The following is an 18755-nucleotide window of genomic DNA, read 5'->3' as shown; positions in this document are numbered from 1 at the left end:
GCCATTGGAGTTACTAACTGACCTCCATTTATTTATATCGGGATTTAGGAGAGAGCACAGGTAACTTTTTTTTTTTTTTTTTTTTGGTTTTTACTGTATGTATTGGGGCTGATGTGTACTGTGGTCATTGCTGCCACCCAATAGTGATGGGCGTTTGAGCGCAGGATTTTTTTTTGTATTTGTATCACACAGCCTGGTTACAATGCTGCTATCCATCCCATGTGTTCCCTATTAAGGGTTAATAAGTATATAGGGGGGTATATAAAAAATACCCCTCTCTGTCTCATTAGAGATATCTTTGGCAGAAGCTCAAGGAAACAAGGTGAAAGGGTCAGTGTAGGACCCGTCTTGGGGGGTCTGCCTTGACGTTGGCAGGCGGGCATTCCCTCCAGTGGCCATTGGAGCAACTAAATGACCTCCATTTGTCTAAATATACATAGGGATTAAGGAGAGAGTGCAGGTAACTTCTTTTTTTTTTTTTTTGTTTTTTATTGTAGCAATTGTCTGAGTAACTTTTTTTTTTTTTTTTTTTTTTCTTAAAGGTCTTTAAAAAAAACGGCTTGTTAACCCAGAGAAGCAGATTACCATTATTTGTATGTGTTTGTTTTATAACCAGTTACGTGGGATCCTTTCCAGTGACCAGGACAAGATATATTTAAGTTCAAACATTTTATTGCAGTTTTCGGGCCGGTGTCTGTGCTGAGAGCTGGGAGCACAGGATGGGGCTGCTGCGGGAATAAGGAAAGGTGGGTTTAGGAAGAGGGGGCTGAGGTGGTCTTCTCCTCTCGGGACACAGGGATTGGTCTCTCGCTGTGGCTGGAGTCCAGGCTGGATAGCAGTTTGGGGCCAGAGAAGGTCAGGATCCCATCGGCAGTCAGAGAGCAGCTGATAGAGGACTGATCCACATTTGGAGGGAGACGATAGCGGCGGTGAAATTCCCTAGAGATGTATCCGTGATCGTCCTGTGAACAAGACAGTTTTATATACATATAGTTATTATTCGGTCCTGTATTACTAGCCAAGCTTTGGCAGTCACTAACTACTGTAAACCTGGATGGGTCATGGCTCACTTACTGGAGCTAAATATTAATTTGCTGATGGTTAGTGGAAAATTAGACCCCTGGAGGCACAGAAAATGAGACATTTGCATTTCTCTCCTCTTGCTCCTTCAGTGAGTGCCTTATTTTATTATTGTTAGAAATGCAACCTTTCCCTTGTCACGGTTCAGGGGATGGGTGTGGACAAGCAAATACACTTCATCTCACACGAAGTGAGATTCAGAGCAGGAGCACCGCAAGGATCCAGTATGTGATCCCAGGTAGTCACTCTCCAACCCCTGCTCCCTGCTCACATATGGTCCTCCCACCTGTTCTCCATCAGCACATAATTCACAAACCTGTGGTTCTCCTCAACACCTAACTCTCCATTCTATCCTCCCCCATAACACATGTTCGCCATCAGCATCTAATTCACCATTCTGTCCTTCCCCATCAGCACTATATTACTTTATTCCCCCCCTATACTCTCCCCTACACACATGTTCCCCATCAGCACTATATTACTTTATTCCTTCCCCCGTACTCTCCCCTACACATGTTCCCCATCAGCACTATATTACTTTATTCCTTCCCCCGTACTCTCCCCTACACACACGTTCCCCATCAGCACTATATTACTTTATTCCTTCCCCGTACTCTCCCCTACACACATGTTCCCCATCAGCACTATATTACTTTATTCCTTCCCCCGTACTCTCCCCTACACACATGTTCCCCATCAGCACTATATTACTTTATTCCTTCCCCCCGTACTCTCCCCTACACACATGTTCCCCATCAGCACTTAATTACTTTATTCCTTCCCCCCGTACTCTCCCCTACACACATGTTCCCCATCAGCACTATATTACTTTATTCCCCCCCCATACTCTCCCCTACACACATGTTCCCCATCAGCACTATATTACTTTATTCCTTCCCCCCCTATACTCTCCCCTACACACATGTTCCCCATCAGCACTATATTACTTTATTCCTTCCCCCGTACTCTCCCCTACACACGTTACCCATCAGCACTATATTACTTTATTCCTTCCCCCCGTACTCTCCCCTACACACATGTTCCCCATCAGCACTATATTACTTTATTCCTTCCCCCGTACTCTCCCCTACACACGTTACCCATCAGCACTATATTACTTTATTCCTTCCCCGTACTCTCCCCTACACACATGTTCCCCATCAGCACTATATTACTTTATTCCTTCCCCGTACTCTCCCCTACACACACGTTCCCCATCAGCACTATATTACTTTATTCCTTCCCCCCGTATTCTCCCCTACACACATGTTCCCCATCAGCACTATATTACTTTATTCCTTCCCCGTACTCTCCCCTACACATGTTCCCCATCAGCACTATATTACTTTATTCCTTCCCCGTACTCTCCCCTACACACGTTCCCCATCAGCACTATATTACTTTATTCCTTCCCACGTACTCTCCCCTACACATGTTCCCCATCAGCACTATATTACTTTATTCCTTCCCCCGTACTCTCCCCTACACACATGTTCCCCATCAGCACTATATTACTTTATTCCTTCCCCGTACTCTCCCCTACACACACGTTCCCCATCAGCACTATATTACTTTATTCCTTCCCCCGTACTCTCCCCTACACACACGTTCCCCATCAGCACTATATTACTTTATTCCTTCCCCCGTACTCTCCCCTACACACATGTTCCCCATCAGCACTTAATTACTTTATTCCTTCCCCCCGTACTCTCCCCTACACACATGTTCCCCATCAGCACTATATTACTTTATTCCTTCCCCGTACTCTCCCCTACACACACGTTCCCCATCAGCACTATATTACTTTATTCCTTCCCCCGTACTCTCCCCTACACACATGTTCCCCATCAGCACTATATTACTTTATTCCTTCCCCCGTACTCTCCCCTACACACACGTTCCCCATCAGCACTATATTACTTTATTCCTTCCCCGTACTCTGCCCTACACACATGTTCCCCATCAGCACTATATTACTTTATTCCTTCCCCCGTACTCTCCCCTACACACATGTTCCCCATCAGCACTATATTACTTTATTCCTTCCCCGTACTCTCCCCTACACATGTTCCCCATCAGCACTATATTACTTTATTCCCCCGTACTCTCCCCTACACACACGTTCCCCATCAGCACTATATTACTTTATTCCTTCCCCGTACTCTCCCCTACACACACGTTCCCCATCAGCACTATATTACTTTATTCCTTCCCCCCGTACTCTCCCCTACACACATGTTCCCCATCAGCACTATATTACTTTATTCCTTCCCCCGTACTCTCCCCTACACACATGTTCCCCATCAGCACTATATTACTTTATTCCTTCCCCGTACTCTCCCCTACACACACGTTCCCCATCAGCACTATATTACTTTATTCCTTCCCCCGTACTCTACCCTACACACACGTTCCCCATCAGCACTATATTACTTTATTCCTTCCCCCGTTCTCTCCCCTACACACATGTTCCCCATCAGCACTTTATTACTTTATTCCTTCCCCCCGTACTCTCCCGTACACACATGTTCCCCATCAGCACTTTATTACTTTATTCCTTCCCCCGTACTCTCCCCTACACACACGTTCCCCATCAGCACTATATTACTTTATTCCTTCCCCGTACTCTCCCCTACACACATGTTCCCCATCAGCACTATATTACTTTATTCCTTCCCCCGTACTCTCCCCTACACACACGTTCCCCATCAGCACTATATTACTTTATTCCTTCCCCGTATTCTCCCCTACACACACGTTCCCCATCAGCACTATATTACTTTATTCCTTCCCCGTACTCTCCCCTACACACATGTTCCCCATCAGCACTATATTACTTTATTCCTTCCCCCGTACTCTCCCCTACACACACGTTCCCCATCAGCACTATATTACTTTATTCCTTCCCCCGTACTCTCCCCTACACACATGTTCCCCATCAGCACTATATTACTTTATTCCTTCCCCGTACTCTCCCCTACACACATGTTCCCCATCAGCACTATATTACTTTATTCCTTCCCCCGTACTCTCCCCTACACATGTTCCCCATCAGCACTATATTACTTTATTCCTTCCCCGTACTCTCCCCTACACACATGTTCCCCATCAGCACTATATTACTTTATTCCCCCCGTACTCTCCCCTACACACATGTTCCCCATCAGCACTATATTACTTTATTCCTTCCCTCCGTACTCTCCCCTACACACGTTCCCCATCAGCACTATATTACTTTATTCCTTCCCCGTACTCTCCCCTACACACATGTTCCCCATCAGCACTATATTACTTTATTCCTTCCCCGTATTCTCCCCTACACACGTTCCCCATCAGCACTATATTACTTTATTCCTTCCCCCCGTACTCTCCCCTACACATGTTCCCCATCAGCACTATATTACTTTATTCCTTCCCCCCCGTACTCTCCCCTACACACATGTTCCCCATCAGCACTATATTACTTTATTCCTTCCCCCGTACTCTCCCCTACACACATGTTCCCCATCAGCACTATATTACTTTATTCCTTCCCCCCGTACTCTCCCCTACACATGTTCCCCATCAGCACTATATTACTTTATTCCTTCCCCCCGTACTCTCCCCTACACACACGTTCCCCATCAGCACTATATTACTTTATTCCTTCCCCCCCGTACTCTCCCCTACACACATGTTCCCCATCAGCACTATATTACTTTATTCCTTCCCCCGTACTCTCCCCTACACACATGTTCCCCATCAGCACTATATTACTTTATTCCTTCCCCCCGTACTCTCCCCTACACATGTTCCCCATCAGCACTATATTACTTTATTCCTTCCCCCCGTACTCTCCCCTACACACACGTTCCCCATCAGCACTATATTACTTTATTCCCCCCCCATACTCTCCCCTACACACATGTTCCCCATCAGCACTATATTACTTTATTCCTTCCCTCGTACTCTCCCCTACACACACGTTCCCCATCAGCACTATATTACTTTATTCCTTCCCCGTATTCTCCCCTACACACGTTCCCCATCAGCACTATATTACTTTATTCCTTCCCCGTATTCTCCCCTACACACGTTCCCCATCAGCACTATATTACTTTATTCCTCCCCCGTACTCTCCCCTACACATGTTCCCCATCAGCACTATATTACTTTATTCCTCCCCCGTACTCTCCCCTACACATGTTCCCCATCAGCACTATATTACTTTATTCCTTCCCCCCGTACTCTCCCCTACACACACGTTCCCCATCAGCACTATATTACTTTATTCCTTCCCCGTACTCTCCCCTACACACATGTTCCCCATCAGCACTATATTACTTTATTCCTTCCCCGTACTCTCCCCTACACACATGTTCCCCATCAGCACTATATTACTTTATTCCTTCCCCCCCGTACTCTCCCCTACACACATGTTCCCCATCAGCACTATATTACTTTATTCCCCCCCGTACTCTCCCCTACACATGTTCCCCATCAGCACTATATTACTTTATTCCTTCCCCCCCGTACTCTCCCCTACACACATGTTCCCCATCAGCACTATATTACTTTATTCCTTCCCCCGTACTCTCCCCTACACACATGTTCCCCATCAGCACTATATTACTTTATTCCTTCCCCGTACTCTCCCCTACACACATGTTCCCCATCAGCACTATATTACTTTATTCCTTCCCCGTACTCTCCCCTACACACACGTTCCCCATCAGCACTATATTACTTTATTCCTTCCCCGTATTCTCCCCTACACACATGTTCCCCATCAGCACTATATTACTTTATTCCTTCCCCCCGTACTCTCCCCTACACATGTTCCCCATCAGCACTATATTACTTTATTCCTTCCCCCCGTACTCTCCCCTACACACACGTTCCCCATCAGCACTATATTACTTTATTCCTTCCCCCCGTACTCTCCCCTACACACATGTTCCCCATCAGCACTATATTACTTTATTCCTTCCCCGTACTCTCCCCTACACACACGTTCCCCATCAGCACTATATTACTTTATTCCTTCCCCGTATTCTCCCCTACACACGTTCCCCATCAGCACTATATTACTTTATTCCCCCCCCATACTCTCCCCTACACACACGTTCCCCATCAGCACTATATTACTTTATTCCTTCCCCGTACTCTCCCCTACACACATGTTCCCCATCAGCACTATATTACTTTATTCCTTCCCCCCCGTACTTTCCCCTACACACATGTTCCCCATCAGCACTATATTACTTTATTCCTTCCCCCGTACTCTCCCCTACACACACGTTCCCCATCAGCACTATATTACTTTATTCCTTCCCTCGTACTCTCCCCTACACACACGTTCCCCATCAGCACTATATTACTTTATTCCTTCCCCGTATTCTCCCCTACACACGTTCCCCATCAGCACTATATTACTTTATTCCTTCCCCGTATTCTCCCCTACACACGTTCCCCATCAGCACTATATTACTTTATTCCTCCCCCGTACTCTCCCCTACACATGTTCCCCATCAGCACTATATTACTTTATTCCTCCCCCGTACTCTCCCCTACACATGTTCCCCATCAGCACTATATTACTTTATTCCTTCCCCCCGTACTCTCCCCTACACACACGTTCCCCATCAGCACTATATTACTTTATTCCTTCCCCGTACTCTCCCCTACACACATGTTCCCCATCAGCACTATATTACTTTATTCCTTCCCCCGTACTCTCCCCTACACACACGTTCCCCATCAGCACTATATTACTTTATTCCTTCCCCGTACTCTCCCCTACACACATGTTCCCCATCAGCACTATATTACTTTATTCCTTCCCCCCCGTACTCTCCCCTACACACATGTTCCCCATCAGCACTATATTACTTTATTCCCCCCCGTACTCTCCCCTACACATGTTCCCCATCAGCACTATATTACTTTATTCCTTCCCCCCCGTACTCTCCCCTACACACATGTTCCCCATCAGCACTATATTACTTTATTCCTTCCCCGTACTCTCCCCTACACACATGTTCCCCATCAGCACTATATTACTTTATTCCTTCCCCGTACTCTCCCCTACACACACGTTCCCCATCAGCACTATATTACTTTATTCCTTCCCCGTATTCTCCCCTACACACGTTCCCCATCAGCACTATATTACTTTATTCCTTCCCCGTATTCTCCCCTACACACGTTCCCCATCAGCACTATATTACTTTATTCCCCCCCCATACTCTCCCCTACACACACGTTCCCCATCAGCACTATATTACTTTATTCCTTCCCCCGTACTCTCCCCTACACATGTTTCCCATCAGCACTATATTACTTTATTCCTTCCCCCCCGTACTCTCCCCTACACACGTTCCCCATCAGCACTTTATTACTTTATTCCTTCCCCCCGTACTCTCCCCTACACACATGTTCCCCATCAGCACTATATTACTTTATTCCTTCCCCCGTACTCTCCCCTACACACACGTTCCCCATCAGCACTATATTACTTTATTCCTTCCCCCCCGTACTCTCCCCTACACATGTTCCCCATCAGCACTATATTACTTTATTCCTTCCCCCGTACTCTCCCCTACACATGTTGCCCATCAGCACTATATTACTTTATTCCTTCCCCGTACTCTCCCCTACACACACGTTCCCCATCAGCACTATATTACTTTATTCCTTCCCCGTACTCTCCCCTACACACACGTTCCCCATCAGCACTATATTACTTTATTCCTTCCCCGTACTCTCCCCTACACACATGTTCCCCATCAGCACTATATTACTTTATTCCCCCCCCGTACTCTCCCCTACACACATGTTCCCCATCAGCACTATATTACTTTATTCCTTCCCCCGTACTCTCCCCTACACATGTTGCCCATCAGCACTATATTACTTTATTCCTTCCCCGTACTCTCCCCTACACACACGTTCCCCATCAGCACTATATTACTTTATTCCGTCCCCCGTACTCTCCCCTACACATGTTCCCCATCAGCACTATATTACTTTATTCCTTCCCCCATACTCTCCCCTACACACATGTTCCCCATCAGCACTATATTACTTTATTCCTTCCCCCGTACTCTCCCCTACACATGTTGCCCATCAGCACTATATTACTTTATTCCTTCCCCGTACTCTCCCCTACACACACGTTCCCCATCAGCACTATATTACTTTATTCCTTCCCCGTACTCTCCCCTACACACATGTTCCCCATCAGCACTATATTACTTTATTCCTTCCCCGTACTCTCCCCTACACACATGTTCCCCATCAGCACTATATTACTTTATTCCTTCCCCCGTACTCTCCCCTACACATGTTCCCCATCAGCACTATATTACTTTATTTCTTCCCCCCGTACTCTCCCCTACACACATGTTCCCCATCAGCACTATATTACTTTATTCCTTCCCCCGTACTCTCCCCTACACATGTTCCCCATCAGCACTATATTACTTTATTCCTTCCCCCCGTACTCTCCCCTACACACATGTTCCCCATCAGCACTATATTACTTTATTCCTTCCCCGTACTCTCCCCTACACACACGTTCCCCATCAGCACTATATTACTTTATTCCTTCCCCGTACTCTCCCCTACACACACGTTCCCCATCAGCACTATATTACTTTATTCCTTCCCCCCGTATTCTCCCCTACACACATGTTCCCCATCAGCACTATATTACTTTATTCCTTCCCCGTACTCTCCCCTACACACACGTTCCCCATCAGCACTATATTACTTTATTCCTTCCCCCGTACTCTCCCCTACACACATGTTCCCCATCAGCACTATATTACTTTATTCCTTCCCCGTACTCTCCCCTACACACATGTTCCCCATCAGCACTATATTACTTTATTCCTTCCCCGTACTCTCCCCTACACACACGTTCCCCATCAGCACTATATTACTTTATTCCTTCCCCCGTACTCTCCCCTACACACATGTTCCCCATCAGCACTATATTACTTTATTCCTTCCCCCGTACTCTCCCCTACACACATGTTCCCCATCAGCACTATATTACTTTATTCCTTCCCCCGTACTCTCCCCTACACATGTTCCCCATCAGCACTATATTACTTTATTCCTTCCCCCCGTACTCTCCCCTACACACATGTTCCCCATCAGCACTATATTACTTTATTCCTTCCCCGTACTCTCCCCTACACACACGTTCCCCATCAGCACTATATTACTTTATTCCTTCCCCGTACTCTCCCCTACACACACGTTCCCCATCAGCACTATATTACTTTATTCCTTCCCCCCGTATTCTCCCCTACACACATGTTCCCCATCAGCACTATATTACTTTATTCCTTCCCCGTACTCTCCCCTACACACACGTTCCCCATCAGCACTATATTACTTTATTCCTTCCCCCCGTACTCTCCCCTACACATGTTCCCCATCAGCACTATATTACTTTATTCCTTCCCCGTACTCTCCCCTACACACATGTTCCCCATCAGCACTATATTACTTTATTCCTTCCCCCGTACTCTCCCCTACACATGTTCCCCATCAGCACTATATTACTTTATTCCTTCCCCCCGTACTCTCCCCTACACACACGTTCCCCATCAGCACTATATTACTTTATTCCCCCCCATACTCTCCCCTACACACACGTTCCCCATCAGCACTATATTACTTTATTCCTTCCCCCGTACTCTCCCCTACACACATGTTCCCCATCAGCACTTTATTACTTTATTCCTTCCCCCGTACTCTCCCCTACACACATGTTCCCCATCAGCACTATATTACTTTATTCCCCCCCGTACTCTCCCCTACACACACGTTCCCCATCAGCACTATATTACTTTATTCCCCCCCTTTACTCTCCCCTACACATGTTCCCCATCAGCACTATATTACTTTATTCCTTCCCCCCGTACTCTCCCCTACACACATGTTCCCCATCAGCACTATATTACTTTATTCCTTCCCCCCGTACTCTCCCCTACACACGTTCCCCATCAGCACTATATTACTTTATTCCCCCCCCCTATACTCTCCCCTACACACATGTTCCCCATCAGCACTATATTACTTTATTCCTTCCCCCGTACTCTCCCCTACACACACGTTCCCCATCAGCACTATATTACTTTATTCCCCCCCCCCTATACTCTCCCCTACACACACGTTCCCCATCAGCACTATATTACTTTATCCTCTCCCCTAGACACGTTCCCTGTTGCCCACACCCACCTGTCTCTCACTGTGTTTTCCATGGATCTCCACAAAGTCATCGAGTAGCTTTACACTCAGATCCTCAGGGGAGAAATGTTTGACATCCAGATTAATGACAAAACGCTCTCTGTCCGAGCGAACCTGGAGGGACGAAAAATATTCACATTGGGTTAGGGCAACCTCAAGGCTTCCTGAACCATAACCGCACCATAACCACTCCAACAAAATAACCATTCTAGTACCATAACCACTCCAACAAAATAACCATTCTAGTACCATAACCACTCCAACAAAATAACCATTCTAGTACCATAAATACTTAAAATACTTATGTCTGTACAAGGAAGGTCTTACTGCTGATAGTCAAATCAAATCAATCTAGAAAAAAACAGATTGCACATAGCATAATACTGTATGAGGAAAAATAAAATCAATAATGGTGGTTTGGGTCACTCACGATAAACAGAGCCTATTGTAGCAGGCTCTGACTGTATGGGCTCATCAAAATCTCTGTATGCTGTATGTTCCAACAGGATCAGCTCCAGGATCAGCTCCCTCCTCCTCTTAGTACTCTTCCAATCACACCAAAAAAACCAAATGGTAAGGTGTAAAAAGGATTTATTTAGAATACTATTAAACAAATAAAATGACAAAGCACTACGCGTTTCGACTGTTCAGTCTTCTTCAAAGGTGCATAATTTACAAGTCCATCTGATTTCTTTAAATACATCCGGAGTTGTTGATTTTCGCGGGTAAAAGTTCGTGTTACTTCCGGGTTGTGATGTCACTTCCGGGTCCGCCGGCTCAATTTGCGTCATATGACGTCATCACGCTTCCGCCCGTCTGGCATCCTTCAACCTGGATGTTTATGCTTACGGACGCCATTTTTGTGCCTGGCATTGTACTAGCGAACTATACTTAGATGAGGGAGAATAGATCAGGCAGAACTATAACATACATATTGTAGAAATCCGCTTACAAAGCTGGTAACATATATATTATACTCTACAATATTAGGAGAAATACTAGAAAAAGGAAAATAAGAAACCATTAAAATTATCCTTATTGGAACCGAAAAGATTAAGCTTATCGGTAATAAGAAAGGGAGGGGGTTAAAACAATGTAACCCTTTCTCGAAAAAAGCAAAAATATACTTTTTAAAAGAAGGAAATCCTTCCATATAACAAAAAGATGGATATGAGAAATATATAAAAAATATATAAAAAAATTTTTTATATAACCCCTATAATCTGGGCCGAACTTTTTAGATAAGGGCTGCCATCTCAAAGTCCACATTGAGCCCGCCCGGGGTCAGTGTTCCTAAATCAAAGATCCACCTCATCTCACAGCGGCTCAATGCGGACTCGAGATGACCTCCCCTCCAATGGGGTTTAATAGCTTGGATCCCAAAAAAACTGAGCCCCGCAGGGTTTCCACCATGTACATTTAAAAAATGTGTAGAAACACTATGTTTTAAAAAGCCTCTCCTTATATTGTAGATGTGCTCACGTATCCTTGTCTTTAGGTTTCTTGAAGTTTTCCCCACATATTGGAGTCCACAAGGACACGTGAGCAAGTACACCACATTCTTAGTGTGACAGGTCATAAATGAATTAATTTTAAAATTAACAGAGCCAATCTTAGAGTGAAAAGCCTCTACTTTCTTCGGTTTAAGTAGAGGCTTTTCACTCTAAGATTGGCTCTGTTAATTTTAAAATTAATTCATTTATGACCTGTCACACTAAGAATGTGGTGTACTTGCTCACGTGTCCTTGTGGACTCCAATATGTGGGGAAAACTTCAAGAAACCTAAAGACAAGGATATGTGAGCACATCTACAATATAAGGAGAGGCTTTTTAAAACATAGTGTTTCTACACATTTTTTAAATGTACATGGTGGAAACCCTGCGGGGCTCAGTTTTTTTGGGATCCAAGCTATTAAACCCCATTGGAGGGGAGGTCATCTCGAGTCCGCATTGAGCCGCTGTGAGATGAGGTGGATCTTTGATTTAGGAACACTGACCCCGGGCGGGCTCAATGTGGACTTTGAGATGGCAGCCCTTATCTAAAAAGTTCGGCCCAGATTATAGGGGTTATATAAAAATTTTTTTTATATATTTTTTATATATTTCTCATATCCATCTTTTTGTTATATGGAAGGATTTCCTTCTTTTAAAAAGTATATTTTTGCTTTTTTCGAGAAAGGGTTACATTGTTTTAACCCCCTCCCTTTCTTATTACCGATAAGCTTAATCTTTTCGGTTCCAATAAGGATAATTTTAATGGTTTCTTATTTTCCTTTTTCTAGTATTTCTCCTAATATTGTAGAGTATAATATATATGTTACCAGCTTTGTAAGCGGATTTCTACAATATGTATGTTATAGTTCTGCCTGATCTATTCTCCCTCATCTAAGTATAGTTCGCTAGTACAATGCCAGGCACAAAAATGGCGTCCGTAAGCATAAACATCCAGGTTGAAGGATGCCAGACGGGCGGAAGCGTGATGACGTATTATGACGCAAATTGAGCCGGCGGACCCGGAAGTGACATCACAACCCGGAAGTAACACGAACTTTTACCCGCGAAAATCAACAACTCCGGATGTATTTAAAGAAATCAGATGGACTTGTATGTTATGCACCTTTGAAGAAGACTGAACAGTCGAAACGCGTAGTGCTTTGTCATTTTATTTGTTTAATAGTATTCTAAATAAATCCTTTTTACACCTTACCATTTGGTTTTTTTGGTGTGATTGGAAGAGTACTAAGAGGAGGAGGGAGCTGATCCTGGAGCTGATCCTGTTGGAACATACAGCATACAGAGATTTTGATGAGCCCATACAGTCAGAGCCTGCTACAATAGGCTCTGTTTATCGTGAGTGACCCAAACCACCATTATTGATTTTATTTTTCCTCATACAGTATTATGCTATGTGCAATCTGTTTTTTTCTAGATTGATTTGATTTGACTATCAGCAGTAAGACCTTCCTTGTACAGACATAAGTATTTTAAGTATTTATGTATATATAGCACCCCCCTTTCTATGTTTTGTCTTTTGTATCCATTTGTATAGTGCCTTTGGGTGATTTCTAGGCACTTGGGGGTAGTTGCTGTGTTTTCACCTTTATACCAGTATTAATAGCGCCAATCCACCCACAGATATTTTCTTGGAAAGTATCTATTTTTGTTCATTCTAGTACCATAACCACTCCAACAAAATAACCATTCTAGTACCATAACCACTCCAGCACCATAACCATTCTAGTACCATAACCACTCCAACAAAATAACCATTCTAGTACCATAACCACTCCAGCAAAATAACCATTCTAGTACCATAACCACTCCAACAAAATAACCACTCCAGCACCATAACCATTCTAGTACCATAACCACTCCAACAAAATAACCATTCTAGTACCATAACCACTCCAGCACCATAACCATTCTAGTACCATAACCACTCCAACAAAATAACCATTCTAGTACCATAACCACTCCAGCACCATAACCATTCTAGTACCATAACCACTCCAACAAAATAACCATTCTAGTACCATAACCACTCCAGCACCATAACCTGTCCATGTGGCGCTGTGGTGGCTGGAAGGGCAACATTTTCAAGTGTGAGTTGGCCGTACGGGTGCGGACAACGGACAGGAGGTGGTCACAGGCAGAACGGAGGGACCGAGAAGGGACATACCTATGGATCTGTGAGGAGATATAAGAGGGGCTAGAATTGTTCAGTGCTTTAAATTTATGGGTTAGCACTTTGAATTGAAACTCCTATAGGATACAGGAAGCCAATGTAAGGACTGATAGAGGTGTGAGAGGACCAACTAGAGAGGAAAATCAGTCTGGCAGCAGCATTCATTGCAGACTGTAGCGGGGCAATACGGCTTTTGGGGAGACCAATCAGGAGAGGGTTACAGTAGTCCATGCAGGAAATTACTAGAGCATGGACAAGTTCCTTGGTAGCAATTTGTGTAAGAAAGGGGCGGATGCGGGCTATGTTTTTAAGATGGAATCTACAGGATATGGTAACATACTGGATCTGAGGCTCCAGGGTGAGGCCAGAATTAAGTATGACGCCAAGACAGCACGCTTGCAAGGATGGAATTCTGTGGATACCACCAACTTGAAGGGAGAGCGAAAGAGGAGGATCAGTATTAGGAGGAGGAAAGACAAGGAGCTCAGTTTTAGATAGAGTGAGTTTCAAAAAGCGGGAGGACATCCAGCCAGAGATGGAGGAAAGGCAAGCAGTGACACGTTGCAGGACGGCAGGGGAGAGGTCCAGGGAGAAGGGGATATGTCTGGGTGTCATCAGCGTACAGGTGGTAGTGGAATCCAAAAGAGGTAAAAAGTTTGCCAAGAGAGGCAGTATAAAGATAAAATAGAAGGGAACCAAGAACAGAACCTTGGCGGACTCCAACCGAACCAGGACGAAGGATGGAGGTATCATTAGAAAATGAGACACTGAATGAGCGTTGTGAGAGATAAGAGGAAAACCATGAGAGGACAGAGTCACAGAGACCGAGCAATTTAAGAGTTTGAAGAAAGAGAGCATGATCAACAGTGTCAAAGGCAGCAGAGAGGTCAAGAAGTATTAGTACATACCATTACCCGACTTACTGGGAGACATACAACCCACCCAGCTAGATAAATTCCGCTATCACCAGGTGCAGACGTATGTTGCTAGACTGGCGGGTAAGGACCATCTTCATAGACAACCCAATGGCTTTGAGCGGCTATGCACAAACAGGACGCACATGGACCATGGGGTATCACTCCTATACAGGACCCTACGGGGGACCATAGACAACAGCCCCATAGGATACAGGGGCAAATGGGAACGGGAAACCGGTACACAACTCACGGATCAAGAATGGGACAAGATAGTCTTACTCACCCATAAATGTTCTATTAGCTTGAAGTTCCAGGAGACCGGCTACAAGCTGTTGTCCCATTGGTACCGCACACCCGATATCCTGAGACACTTCGACGGCAACAACACGGGCTTATGCTGGAGATCGGCCTTGGGAACGATCTTACATATCTGGTGGTCGTGCCCCCTCATAGTGGCATACTGGCAGCTGATAAATACGAAAATCAAGGAAATCACAGGAGGCGACCTTCCCCTACTGCCCATGACGATGCTCCTTCACCACACATCCGTCCCCACACAGAAATACAAACACTCACTGACTATCCATCTGCTGAACGCCGCAAAAGCGCTGATACCCCTGCACTGGAAAAGTGCATCGATACCCACCTTTGGACAATGGGTAGATAAAGTAGAAACAATATATGATATGGAGATACTGACTGCCTCCCTGCAAATGCGCTCTACAGTGGTATCCGTGGAGGCTCTACATATCTACGGGAAGGGCTTAGGAGCGGAGGAGGGCACTAGGCTCGGGTGGCTGGGACCAGAGCGAACGGGAGTGCTGCCGCAAACCGTGTGCCGCAGGATCACGAGACTGGCATACGCCCGGGGGGACCTCACCCGGGCAGCAGACCCATGCCCGTACCGATACCTACCCTGCCCTACCCCCCCTGTCCTCACCCCCTTTCCCCCCACCTCCTACTGGACACCCCCTTCACCCCCCACTATACTGGAGGGGAGATCGGAACAACCCAGCCCTGACAGGACACCACCCAGGGAGACTGACGCGACCGAAATTGGATACATGAGAGATCTAACCTCCCACCGACAGGACTAGTCCCGGTACCTGACGTACGGACAGGTTCACAACATTGGAGCAGACGAGCGACAACACAGGGGGGCACGGTGACCAATAACCACCCAGAAATAGAAGCCCCGGAAAACCCGGGCCTTAATACAACATACACTACCCTGACACAGAGCTTCAATACCACCCGACATGTCGAGGGAGCCCGACGCCCCCCCCCCACCGATGTATGCTCCACTTCGCACGCTCTGCAGGAAGTAAAGTCAGGACATGGCCCTGATAGAAATCAGGCAACCCTAAAAGAACAGAACTTTCCTAAAGACAGACTAGACGCCAGATACAGGAAACCCAAGAGATAAACTACCCAAGCAGGGGCGGGAGCTAAATCAAGGACTAAGGGGAGGGAGGCTGTGTAGAACACATGATACCATTCACAGGCGACTGTCTTTACGACCGAGCAAGACATTACCAGTGTTAAGTTTATCCCCAGGCACGACCCAGGCACGACCCAGGCACCCCAATGTGTAATGTTTGCCAATTTAATGTTCAATTGTTCACTTATGCTAACCGCTGTACTAAATATGCAACGTACTCACTGTATTTCTGTTGTTACCCCTGAAAACTCAATAAATATTGATTGACACACAAAAAAAAAGAAGTATTAGTAAAGGAGTAGTGGCCTTTGGATTTAGCTGCAATTAGGTCGTTAGTAACTTTGATAAGAGCAGCCTCAGTAGAGTGGAGAGGGCAGAAGCCAGATTGAGGAGAGGGTCAAGGAGAGAGTTAGAATTGAGGAAGTGAGACATAGGGGGTGTGACAAATTCCCCCTTTCCTGTGAGTTTGCCACCAGTTCTTGGAGGGGCCTGCTTGCCAGCCTCCTGCCCACAGACTATGGACCCTGTAGACTGTGATATAAAAGTCTCCGTTTATCTATTTGAATTATATGTTTTGGTAACTGAGCAGCTGCACAAACTGGAGACCACCCTGGAGCTTGCTACGCTTAATTGATACTGTAACGGAACCTTCCGTTAATGGACGGTTCCTAGCTTGCGCCGAGGACCACAAGCACCGCACCGGATACTACAACCACCGCAGACTCCGCAACCGCCATAGCTTGACTGGAGTCTCGCCGTCTTCCTTCCACCCTGGATCAGCTTTTGTCCTCCAGGTCCGTGTGGGAAAGACCTCTTCCTTCCATCCTGTGTGTTGGAAGTGTTATATGTGGAGATGGCCAGTGAGGGACAGGAGAGGGAAGGGATGGATAGAAGTTGAGAATCAATGTCAGCTGACAGCTGCTGGAGGTAAATAGAATTAAGGTCCCTCCTGAGTTGAGGGGGGTTAGGCTGAGGCTGTTGGGTGAGGTGGTACTCGAGAGCAAACGATAAGAGATGGTGATCAGAGAGAGGAAATGGAGTGTTGCAGATATTAGATACTGTACATGCATAAGAGAAAATGAGGTTAACGGTATTGCCAGCTACATGGGTGGGAGAATTAGCCCACTGCGATAGCCCAAATGAGGAAGTAATTGAAAGTAGTTCAGAGGCTGCTGAGGTCAAAGGTGGGTTGAAGTCTCCGAGAATTAGGGATGGAATATTAGAAGAGAGGAAGTAGGGTAGCCAGGTAGCAAAGTGGTCAAGGAAGAGGAGAGGGGAACCGGGGGGTGGGGGGGGGGGGGGCGATAAATAACAGCAATGTTAGCAGTGAAGGGTAATAATACACTGAGCTGTAATATACAAGGAGCTGTAATAATACAATGAGCTGTAATAATAAACTGAGCTGTAATAGAATGGAGCTGTACTAATACAATTAGCTGTAATAACACAATAAGCTATAATAATACAATAAACTGTAATAGAATAGAGCTGTAATAATACAATGAGCTTTAATACAATAAGCTATAAAAATATGACCTGTAATATTACAATAAGCTGTAATAATACATAGAGCTGTAATAATACAATAAGCTGTAATAGAATGGAGCTGTACTAATACAATGAGCTGTAATAATACAATGAGCTGTACTAATACAATGAGCTGTAATCATACAATAAGCTGTAGTAGAATAGAGCTGTAATAATACAATGAGCTGTAATACAATAAGCTGTAATATAATGGAGCTGTACTAATACAATGAGCTGTAATAATACAATAAGCTGTAATAGAATAGAGCTGTAATAATACAATAAGCTGTACTAATACAATAAGCTGTAATAGAATAGAGCTGTAATAATACAATGAGCTGTAATACAATAAGCTGTAAAAGAATGGAGCTGTACTAATACAATGAGCTGTAACAAATTGAGCTGTAATAATACAATAAGCTGTATTAGAATGGAGCTGTACTAATTAAGCTGTAATAATACACTGAGCTGTAATAATACAATAAGCTGTAATAGAATAGAGCTGTACTAATACAGTAAGCTGTAATAGAATGGAGCTGTACTAATACAATAAGCTGTAATAATACACTGAGCTGTAATAATACAATAAGCTGTATTAGAATGGAGCTGTACTAATACAATAAGCTGTAATAATACACTGAGCTGTAATAATACAATAAGCTGTAATAGAATAGAGCTGTACTAATACAATAAGCTGTAATAGAATGGAGCTGTACTAATACAATAAGCTGTAATAATACACTGAGCTGTAATAATACAATAAGCTGTAATAGAATGAGCTGTACTAATACAATAAGCTGTAATAATAGAATGGAGCTGTACTAATACAATTAACTGTAATAGAATGTAGCTGTACTAATAC

The 18755-nt window shown here is 44.8% G+C and overlaps 2 protein-coding genes across 2 annotated transcripts in view; one reads left to right on the top strand and one right to left on the bottom strand.

Annotated features, from left to right (window-relative positions):
- CBS (cystathionine beta-synthase) overlaps positions 1-18755 on the top strand; it is a 494065-nt gene that overhangs the window by 123709 nt on the left and 351601 nt on the right. The gene's annotated exons all lie outside the window — the stretch shown is intronic.
- CRYAA (crystallin alpha A) overlaps positions 669-18755 on the bottom strand; it is a 43658-nt gene continuing 25571 nt past the window's right edge. The window contains exons 2-3 of the mRNA XM_063441793.1: positions 10315-10437; positions 669-962 (exon numbers count right to left, since the gene is read on the bottom strand). Coding sequence (XP_063297863.1) covers positions 753-962; positions 10315-10437 — 333 coding nt within the window. The 3' untranslated portion in view covers positions 669-752. The remainder of the gene's footprint in view (positions 963-10314; positions 10438-18755) is intronic.

Source organism: Pelobates fuscus, chromosome 1 (assembly GCF_036172605.1).
Source record: "Pelobates fuscus isolate aPelFus1 chromosome 1, aPelFus1.pri, whole genome shotgun sequence".
Taxonomy (NCBI): Eukaryota; Metazoa; Chordata; class Amphibia; order Anura; family Pelobatidae; genus Pelobates; species Pelobates fuscus.
The sequence above is the reverse complement of the archived record's forward strand: the minus strand, read 5'-3'. Positions and strand labels throughout refer to the sequence as shown.